General features: G+C 39.5%; 1 protein-coding gene and 1 non-coding gene across 2 annotated transcripts; one reads left to right on the top strand and one right to left on the bottom strand.

Annotated features, from left to right (window-relative positions):
• Positions 1-4472: 4472 nt before the first annotated feature.
• LOC133791950 (uncharacterized) lies at positions 4473-6008 on the bottom strand. The gene has a single exon (XM_062229859.1). The coding sequence runs from the start codon at positions 6006-6008 to the stop codon at positions 4473-4475; it is 1536 nt and encodes a 511-aa protein (XP_062085843.1).
• Positions 5359-5464, top strand: LOC133793264 (small nucleolar RNA R71). The gene has a single exon (XR_009874717.1). It is a non-coding gene; the product is annotated as a small nucleolar RNA R71 (small nucleolar RNA).
• Positions 6009-11208: the final 5200 nt, after the last annotated feature.

Raw genomic sequence — 11208 nt, 5'->3', positions numbered from 1 at the left:
AAATGGTGGTTTTGGGGTTTAATGGTGCGGCTAGGGTTAGGCTTTTGTTTTAAGGGTTAGAGCTAATAAAATAGGCTTAAGGATTATAAGAATAGGGTTTTCTGAATTTTTTTTACTGGGAGTCAGGTATAGTCAGGTATACTCCCAGCTGTTATAGCAAAGTCCTCAGCATAGCATTTTCGTCTGTGTCTTTGCTCCAAAATGCTGCGACTTTTGCTATAACAACTGGGGCTTCCAGTTATTGAAAAATTTCCTGCTTTTTCACCACACTTGCACAACCCATAATACAACCTCCTTTCTTCCACCTGCAATAAATCATCACAACCACAAACACACACACTTAGTAACACCACGAAACACAAGTTTATGTATATTTAATTATATATATGTATATATTATTTTTATTTATATATATATATATATTTTTCTTTTTCTACTTCTTTTTTTTTCTTTTCTTTTTACAAGGGGTGGTACACCCCAAACTTAATTACATATAATATATTTACAGAGTTACAACTTGTTCTTTCCACTCCCGGGTTGCCCAAATGTGATGCAATGAGTCCATTGCAACCCATAGTCCATCTTCCTCAAACCTCTTTCAATGTGATGGAGGTCTTTGCTCGATCGACCTCCCCTCCAAAGTAGTGCTTTAGTCGCTTCCCATTCACTTTAAATACTCTCCCAGACTGATCTTCTTTGACGTCAACAGCTCCGTGAGGGTAAACTTTGCCGATAGTGAATGGTCCCGACCATCGAGACTTTAACTTCCCAGGAAACAACTTCAGCCTCGAGTTAAAGAGCAGAACTTGCTGTCCTTCCTCAAACACTCTATGTTGGATTCTTTTGTCATGCCATCTTTTGGTTTTCTCCTTGTACATCTTAGCATTTTCATAGGAGAAAAACCTCATCTCTTCAAGCTCATTTAGTTGCAGCATTCGGGCATCTCCAGCAGCATGGAGATCAAAATTCAGCTTCTTTATGGCCCAAAAAGCTCTATGTTCCAGCTCCACTGGCAAATGACAAGCCTTCCCATACACCAATCGATACGGGGACATGCCCAAAGGTGTTTTATATGCTGTACGGTAAGCCCAAAGAGAGTCATCCAACCTTTGAGACCAATCCTTGCGATTAGGATTGACAACTTTTTCGAGTACACCCTTGATCTCTCGGTTAGAAAGCTCGGCTTGACCGTTGGTTTGAGGATGATAGGCAGTAGCAATCTTGTGTTTAACATTGTACTTGGCCAACAAGGCAGCTAGGATCTTGTTTACAAAGTGAGTACCTTCATCACTTATCAATGCTCGAGGGGTTCCAAAACGAGTGAACACTTGCTTTTGGAGAAACTTCAACACCACCTTGGAGTCATTGGTAGGACTTGCTACTACTTCAACCCATTTAGAGACATAATCCACCGCCAAAAAAATGTAGAGATTGCCATAAGATGGTGGAAATGGCCCCATGAAATCGATTCCCCAAACATCAAAAAGTTCACTTCAAGGATGGAATTCAATGGCATTTCGTTCCTTGCTGAAATGTTGCCAACTCTTTGGCAACGATCACACTTTCTTGCAAAGTCATGAGCATCCTTGAAAATAGAAGGCCAATAATACCACGATTGAAAGACTTTAGCGGCTGTTCTTTGACCACCAAAGTGTCCACCATAGGGAGATGAATGACAGTGTTCTAGGATGCTTGGAACTTCCTCTTCCGGCACACAACGCCGCATAATTCGATCCGCACACTGCCTGTACAAGTAAGGCTCATCCCAATAGTAGAATCTCACATCATGGAAAAACTTTTTAAGTTGCTGCCTATTCAAATCAGGAGGCTGCAATCCGCTCACCAAGTAATTTACAAAATCAGCATACCACAGAGTGGTATCTTGAGTTACAACCAGCAGCTGTTCGTCAGGAAAACTCTCTTGAATTTGCACTTCATCTTGCTTGCTACAGCCTGCTTTAAGCCGAGATAAGTGATCAGCCACTTGGTTCTCTGTTCCTCTTCTATCTCGAATTTCTAAGTCAAATTCTTGAAGAAGAAGAACCCAACGAATAAGTCTCGGCTTGTCATCTTTCTTGGCAATTAGATACTTGATTGCTGAATGATCGGTGTATACTATCACCTTTGTTCCCACAAGATAGGACCTGAATTTGTCAAAGGCAAACACCACAGCCAGTAACTCTTTCTCAGTGGTTGAGTAATGGATTTGAGCATCAACTAGTGTCTTGCTTGCATAATAAATGGAGTGAAAAATCTTCTCTCTTCGCTGCCCAAGTACTGCACCAATGGAGAAGTCACTAGCATGGCACATTAATTCAAAGGGCAAAGACCAATCCGGAGCAACAATGACTGGAGCAGTAACTAAATCCTTCTTCAAAGTAAAAAATGCATCATGACATTCTTTGGTGAATTCAAACTGTCGGTTTTGCTCCGGCAATGAACAAAGAGGTTTTGAGATCTTCGAAAAGTCCTTAATGAACCTTCTATAGAACCCCGCATGCCCCAAGAAACTTCTAATGCCTTTGACGGTGTTGGGTGGTGGCAATTTCTCAATCACTTCCAGCTTTGCCTTATCTACCTCAATGCCCTTATGAGAGACTTTATGGCCCAAAACAATGCCCTCTTTCACCATAAAATGACATTTCTCCCAATTTAACACCCAGTTGGTCTCCTCACATCTTGTCAAAACCTTCTCCAAATTAGCTAAACAATTGTCAAAAGACTCCCCAAATACCGAGAAGTCATCCATGAAGATCTCAAGAATATTTTCTACCATATCTGAAAAAATCGCCATCATACACCTTTGGAACGTGGCGGAAGCATTGCATAATCCAAACAACATCCTTCTAAAGGCAAAGGTGCCATAGGGACAAGTGAATGTTGTCTTTTCTTGGTCTTCTGGAGCAATAGAGATTTGGTTATAACCTGAGTATCCATCAAGAAAACAATAAAACTCTTTTCTCGCCAACCGATCAAGCATTTGGTCAATAAATGGCAGCAGAAAATGGTCCTTCCGAGTGGCATTATTCAGCTTCCTATAATCCATGCAAACTCGCCAACCAGTCACCGTTCTTGTGGGAATCAATTCATTGTTGTCATTAGTCACCACTGTAACTCCTCCCTTTTTAGGGACACATTGAACCGGGCTGACCCATGAGCTGTCTAAAATTGGGTACACAATGCCATAATCGAGCCACTTGATCACTTCTTTTCGAACCACTTCCTTCATGATGGGATTCAACCTTCGCTGCTGCTCAATGGAGTTACTACAGCCAGCTTCCAGCAGTATTTTGTGCATAAAAAATGTCAGGCTAATGCCTTTTATGTCAGCCATAGTCCAACCAATTGCTTTCTTATGCTCTTTCAACACCTCTAGCAACAAACTTTCAGCTTCAGCTCCCAACAATGCTGAAATAATGACTGGCAGCGTTTCATTTTCCCCCAAATAGGCATATTTCAAGTGACTTGGCAAGGGTTTCAACTCTAGCTTTGGTGGCTCTTGAATGAAAGGCTTTGGAGGTTTGAAATTCCCTTCGGACAGGTTTAAAGACTCGAAAGGCTTGCTGAATTTCATGGCTGGTTTGTTGGATTCTATCCATGTGACTTGAGATTCCTCCCCCTTGCTAATTTCTTCATCATCTTCAAAGACATTCACACCCAAATCAGCCTTGCGAATCTTTTTTTTGAAAAGTTTCAGCAACAAGTGTCTCAGTTACGCTCAATCTAGAGCACTCTTCTATGTCATCCGAAAATTTCATAGCTTTGAAAACACTAAAAGTCACTTGTTGATCATTTACCCTCATGGTAAGTTCTCCATTTTGCACATCAATCAAAGTCCTCCCGGTAGCAAGAAATGGCCTCCCCAAAATGATTGGTACATCTCTATCCGCTTCATAATCAAGAATAATGAAGTCGGCCAGAAAGATGAACTTGTCAACTTGCACTAGAACATCTTCAATTTTTCCCTTCGGATGAGCCATAGAGCGGTCTGCCAATTGCAAAGTAACTGTGGTTGGTCTAGCTTCCCCAATGCCTAGCTTTTTGAAAATTGACATAGGCATTAGATTAATACTAGCACCTAAGTCACATAGAGCTCTTCCCACATCTCTTCCACCAATTGAACATGGAATTGTAAAGCTGCTCGGATCTTTCAATTTAGGAGGAATCTTGCTTTTTAACATTGCACTACAACCCTTCGTCAAAGCAACTGTTTCAAACTCACCAAGCCTCCTCTTCCTTGTCAAAATATCTTTCAAGAACTTCACATAAGTTGGCATTTGCTCCAATGCTTCTACCAAGGGAATGTTGATATGGAGCTGCTTTAAAACATCCAAAAATTTCCTGAATTGACCATCCTGCTGCTGCTTTTTGAATCATCGAGGAAATGGTGGAGGTGGTTTATGTAAAACCTTTTCTGCAACAGGATGCTAGCTCGATGCTGTAGCATTCTAGGTTTTTCCAACAGCAGTAATTTATGGTTTTTCACTAGTTTCGCCCCCGGTTTGGATTGAAGTGGGCTCATTTTTTCGCTTATCTTTCTCCCCATTTAACGCCAGACTTTTCCCATTCCTCAAAGTCACCACTTTGCACTGCTCTTTGCCATCCCTCAGATTTTCGGTGTCACTAGGCAAGGAACCTTGGGGTCGATTTTTCAAGTCATTAGCTAAATGCCCCAATTGAATTTCCAAATTCTGAAGAGAAGCTGCCTGGCTTTGAATTACAGCGTCATTCTTGGCCATATAATCTCTCATTAAATTCTCCAAAGAACTTGTTTGAGAGCCTTGAGGTTGGTGTGGTTGTTGAGGTCTTGGTTGTTGAGAAAATCCCGGTGGATATGACTGTTTTCCTTGTGTTGGTGCTCCACTTGAACTTGCTCCTTGACCCCCCCATGACAGATTTGGATGATGCCTCCAAGCTGGATTGTAAGTGTTAGAATATGGGTTGTTGTTACGGTTGGAGTTTTGATTACCCACATAGAAGACCAAAGCTGGATTTGAAGGGAAATTCTCAAAAGTATGCTCGTCCCCACAATACACACATGATACTTCTGCACTTTGAATGGCAGCAGCTGGCTGTACATTTCCTCCCATACTCATGTTCTTTAAAATGTTGGTCATTGAGGCCATTTGAGCGGTTAGAGTTGTTAGAGCATCTACTTCAAGAACACCCGCTACTTTTTGGCTTGTAGGAGCTCTAGTATTTGACCATTGGTAGTTGTTGCTTGCTATTCTTTCCAAAATCTCAAAAGCTTCATTATAAGATTTGGAAAGAATGGCTCCATTTGCTGAAGCATCTAAAACCATCCGAGTGGCTGCATTGAGACCATTGTAAAATGTCTCGAGTTGTATGCAATGAGGGATACCGTGGTGAGGACACTTTCTCAATAGCTCCTTGAATCGTTCCCAAGCATCATTAGTAGACTCATCTTCCATTTGTTGAAAAGACATGATCTCGCTTCGAAACTTTGCATTTCTTGTTGGAGGAAAGTACTTTCGTAAGAATTTTTCAACCAAGTCGTTCCAATTTGTCACCGAATCGGAAGGAAGGGTATTGAGCCTTGATCGAGCTCGATCCCTTAAAGAAAATGGGAACAACTTCAATCTTAGTGCCTCCTCACTTACTCCTTGTAGCTTGAAAGAATCACTCACCTCCAAAAATGAGCGAATATGGAGATGAGGATCTTCTGTTGGCAACCCACTAAATTGACCAACTGTTTGGAGCATTTGGAACATGACAGGTTTGAGCTCAAATTGAGGTGCTTGAATTTCGGGCCTCACAATGCCCGGATTGAGCTCGTTGAACATAGGGGCAGCGTATTCCCTTATTACTCTGGCTCTATCATCCGCCAAGGCAATAGGATTAGCCATGTTATGCGCACCCCCTGCTTCTCCAACATTTTCAGCCATGTTGCAGCGGCTTTTAGCCTTTTGTGCCTTTCTCCTTCGTCTAAAAGTACGTTCAATTTCGGGGTCAATAGGAGCAAGTTCAAATTCTTCTTGTTCGTTCATGCACTAGATTAATCCTGAAAAATACACAGCCCAAACAAGCAGAATTAGAACCAAACAAACATAAATAAATTACAAAATAGTTGATAATACACAATTTTAATTTTAGTCCCCGGCAACGGCGCCAAAAACTTGTTGTGAAAATTAATATACGCAAGTATACGCAGTCACACAAGTAATACAATGATAAGTAAGATCGTCTCCACATGGATTGAAAACAAAATACAATGTAAAACCAACTAATTACAACTTAAAATAAATGGAAAATATGAGAATGATTGAGTAATGAATCTAATTTAAAAGGACTGTAAATAAACTTGCTTAAAATGTAGCTACTATTGCTGGAAAAGTAATTGCAAGAAAAGTTGTATATGTGAAAATGGACTTGAATAACTAATCCCCCCTATGTTGAATCTGCCCAGTTGTTACAGCATTTCTCTCAGCAAAATTACACAGTGTTAACAGAATTCACAATATGCTCGTGAGGTTTTTCCAAAACTCACCAATTCAGTTCTACCACTTAATTCAATACATTCCTATATTAAATCAGGTTGTAAAACATCAGTTAAACACCAATTCTCAAGTTATGCAAGGTAGTAAAATATTCCTATCTTACTTACTAAGAACAACCTACACATGGTAATTCACTTGCATCATCCAAGTTAATTCCACTAGATTTAACCTTTCCAGAATCAGATCTAGCTTAGTAAAATTGTTATTCATGGCCGGTTCATAACAATTAACAACAGTGAGCTCACTTGAATGAACAAAGGTAAAATTGCTAAACTCAAGCATTCAATTTAATTAATCAAAGTCATAGGGGTTCATATCTATCCAAGCCTCAAAGAAGCTTAGCTCATGTTCAAAACAGAAAATAAAATTTGTCTTGCCATGGAAGTTGTTTTGTCTTTTACAAAATATTAAAATCCAAAAAAAAAAAAAGACAAGAGAATAGAAGAAGAAGAGAAATAACAAAATTCGAGCTAGGAAGCTCGTGTTCCTCTTCTTTCTCGGAATTCCACTCTTTTTTGCTTGGTTTTTCGGTGTTCTTTATGTTCTGCAACTCCCCCTTCTTTTAATGGCAGCTCCTATCTGTTGCAATCAATGTGATGGTGGCTGGTACTTGTTTTTTTTCTATTCCCCTAGGGTACACTTCATTTACCTTGATTAGAAAGCCCAACAACATTCTCCTTTGGCCCACGGGTTGGTCTCCTTTCACAACAGCCAGCTGGCATGTTTTGTAATGACCCACTAATCTAGACTTTTTGGACCATTAACGAAACTATACATAAACTTACATTTTTACGAAAATACCATAATTTTATTGAGTAACTTGTAAAATAAGAGTTACGTACAAATAAATACTAAGAAGGATATGGGATCCCATTGTCTTTAAAAACAAAACATGATTTAAATGAAAAGAATTACATAAGAAATGCGGAAAATACATATAAAACCATAAAAGATAAAATGAGACTACATCCTCGAATCGAATAATGCTCGGCTCCTTGACTCCATTCACCATCGATACACATCCTCTAAGCGTCACGAATCTTACCGCCTCTAAAGCTATTTTCCTGCACATAAAACAAAAAGGAATGAGCCTAATGCCCAGCAAGGAAAATCTAACACATAGTCATAAACATAAATTTCATAATAAACGTAAAGATATATCATAACACTTAATACATACACTTATTATAATGGCCATTATTACTTGGGGTCCCATAGACTAAACAAGCTTATGCCCATGAGATTAGTGGGGTCCTACTAGCTAAGTAGGCATATGCCCATAATCTTTTTGGGGTCTTGTTAGTCAAATAGGGCATAAGCCCAAGCCTACAAACATACACATACATAACATATTCATAACATATCATATTTCATAACATAACACATAAGCAATACACATATAGATTCTACCCTATTTTCCTTACCAAAGTTACCGGGATATGATGGACTGAGTTGGGACTTTTGGAACACTCCTAAAACCATATGAGAAAGAGTGAGTCTTATGAAGAAGAAGAAATGAAAATGAATAGGAAGACTAAACCATTGAGAAATATGCTTACCACAACTTATGTGCTTAAGAACTTGGATTCCCTAACCAAAATAAGAATGAGGTTAGGGGACTGAGTAGAAGGCTTTGAGAAAGAAAACAACATGAAGCAAATGAAATAGAGTTTCAGGTTTACCTCAAAGACTTGCAACACCAATCTATCCACAACCGAAATACTAAAGAACCTTACTTCCCAAAGTGTTTGATAAGCTCATGATGTTTAAGCTTATGATTTCCCAAACCAGGTGTTTACACTCTCACACTCACTTAGCACTAGCAGCTTCTGAACTTAGAGTAAAAGGTGAATAATGGCTGGGTACTAGGTCCTATTTATAGAGTTTGGGAATGAAAGTATCTTGATTTTACTTGAATAAAAATAATGGCTTTTTAGGTGAAAATCATTTGAATAATCGTTCAGCAGAGGCTGAAGACTCGTTCAAAAGATGCTGGACTTATGAAGAAGTTTGAATGGCTGAAAGGAAAAGAATTAAAAAATGTTTGAATTTATGCTGGAGGAGGCGATATATCGCCCCCTGTAGGCGATATATCGCCTGGGCCAGTATGCCCGAGGCGACCGTGCATCGTCTCGTGTTTTCCGTATCTACGTGCTGCGATATATCGGCACACGCTGAATATTTAAACACGAAATTACACATTTTTAGCTAAGTTTGAATGGAGTAAACATCCTTGACTAAGCCTTCAATGTATTCAAAGCTGCTGACTGACCCTATAACATTCAAACTTTACCCTTATTTAATTTAATCCTCAAAAATACTTAATCCTTAATTACCCATTCATAACATGTGCTTAAAATCCTATTGGTTGATATCTAAACCTTATAATATAACAAATATTATCCTTAATATCAGTCATATAATCAAACCTTAGGTTATACTTAATATTCTTAAACTATAGGTTAAACTTAGAAAATCTATAAGTACTACTATGAGTGTCCAAATAATTCCCGGTCTGAACCAAAAATCCACAGTAACAAAGATAATACTATACATACTATAATACTACTATCTATCTTAGCTAAGTAAAGTTCTTGGACTCTACATGTTTTTAAGTGATTGCCACCTGTGCGCTGACTTTGATGAAGAAAGTCCTGTTGTTATTTGGTCCACGCCACTGCTCAGTATTCCCAGAATTGCTGCAGCAATTTGTTCTTCAACAACTCGTCAACAGTTTCAGCTTTACTGCTCACTTTGGCCTTGCATCATTTTCTTTCCCTTGTCACTTTAATTTTTCTTTCCTAACAACAACCAGAACAAATTTAATTAAATAATTACAACTAAAAACTAACAATTTACAAGACTCAAAAGCTAGCATACTAAATAGAATATGAAGACAAAAACTAAACAAACTTAACAAACAACACACTTTCACTACTCTTTTTATGATAAATCAAGTTTAAAGCCAATAAAAATTACTCTATACCATAGAGTTATCAGGTATTACTATGACGCAGTTCGAATTGCAAAGACAAACGATTTTATGAACCTAGTTCAAGGTAGTATGACAGTGATAGATTATGTCAATAAATTTGATGGGTTGGCCAAATACGCTTTTGATTTGGTACCAACCGATGCAGCCCGGAAGGAGCAATTCATTCGAGGATTGAACTCAAGGGTGGCCCAGAGCATCAGGATCGCACCAGTACATGAGATTTCTACCTGCTCAGGCGTTAGGGAGGGCCCTTGCTATCGAGGACGCTAGTGATGAGATATGGAGTGAAAGCGCCATAGGGCAAGAAGCTCAGACAATGGTAACCCCATTTGTAGGATCTAGTAGGGGCAGAGGCCCTAGTGACTAGAAAAGAAAGACCCTTGACAGTTCTACTACTTCTCGTCCTGACAGGAGGGATCATGGTACTTAGGGTGGTCGCTAGTGCGGCAACAGGGCTTGGAGAGGTTATCCAGTATGCGCTAGGTGCAAGAGACGCCATCTAGGAGAATGTCGAGCGAAGGCACGTTTTCTATGTGGAATAGTTGGGCACTTCAAGAAGGATTGCTTGAGATCTAAGAAGGAAGAACCAAGGAGTGCAGATAGCTTAACTCCAGCTTGAGTGTCTGCCTTGATGCAGTCAGAGCCTGAGGCTAGTCCCTTAGTAGCGATAGGTTGGCTTTCTAGTTCTCGATCTTTTATACTGTGCTGATTGATTCTGGTACTACACATCTCTTAATAGAGGCATAGATATGTTGTACATACTATGTGATTACTACGCTATTGGGCTTGAGATTTTAGTGCCTGTCGGGGGAAAATTGATAATTTCCAGAAGATGGGTCAGAATGCTACTAGTGAGAGTTAGCAATAAAATTGATTGAGCTGGTTATAGGAGGATTTTTAATATGATTCTAAGTATGGACTAGTTTGCCAAGTAAGGGACAACCATGGACTGTAAGAAAAGATGGTGACTTTTGAGTTTAAAAGAAAATGACTCGTTTGCGTTCACGAGATTCCTAGCTATTATGGTGGGTCCCACCAGGGTTATACCAGGTAGACCAGAGGGAAACTAGATTGTCTAGTGAGGTTTCAAATGGGCGTCCTGAGGATTTGCTGGGATTGTTGTCGCGTCTAGAGATTGAGTGTGCTACGGGACTAATGTAGGGATAGAACCGGCATCTGAGACATCATGGAGAATGGCTTCAGTTGAGTGGAAAGAATTAAATGCTTAGTTGAAGAAGTTACTGGACTAGGGGATTGATTAGACGAAGCTTCTCACCACATGATATATCAATGCCATGGGTTAAGAAGAAAGACAAGTCTACGAGAACGTGTACCATATATGGATATTCGAATGAAGTAATTTTCAAGAATAGGTATCCATTGCCAAGGGTGGAAGGTTCATTTGTCTGGTTGCAAGGTAAGACATTGCTTTTAGGAATTGACCCTCGATCTGGTTATTACCAGCTGAGGATCAAGGAAAGAGACATTTCAAGAATTACCTTTCACACCAAGTATGACGTGATGGATTTTCAGTGAAGGCTCTTGAACTGACCAATGCTTCAATGGCCCGCGTAAATCCAACAAATAGAGAGTACATCAATGATTTGGACAAGTCATATTTGGATTGATCGAGAATGTTTTGGACTACTTCCAGTTAGAAACGGAACACAAGTAACATTTTCATTGATATTTCTG

The sequence above is a fragment of the Humulus lupulus genome, chromosome 7 (assembly GCF_963169125.1).
Source record: "Humulus lupulus chromosome 7, drHumLupu1.1, whole genome shotgun sequence".
Classification (NCBI taxonomy): Eukaryota; Viridiplantae; Streptophyta; class Magnoliopsida; order Rosales; family Cannabaceae; genus Humulus; species Humulus lupulus.
This window is presented reverse-complemented; position numbering and strand designations above follow the sequence as displayed.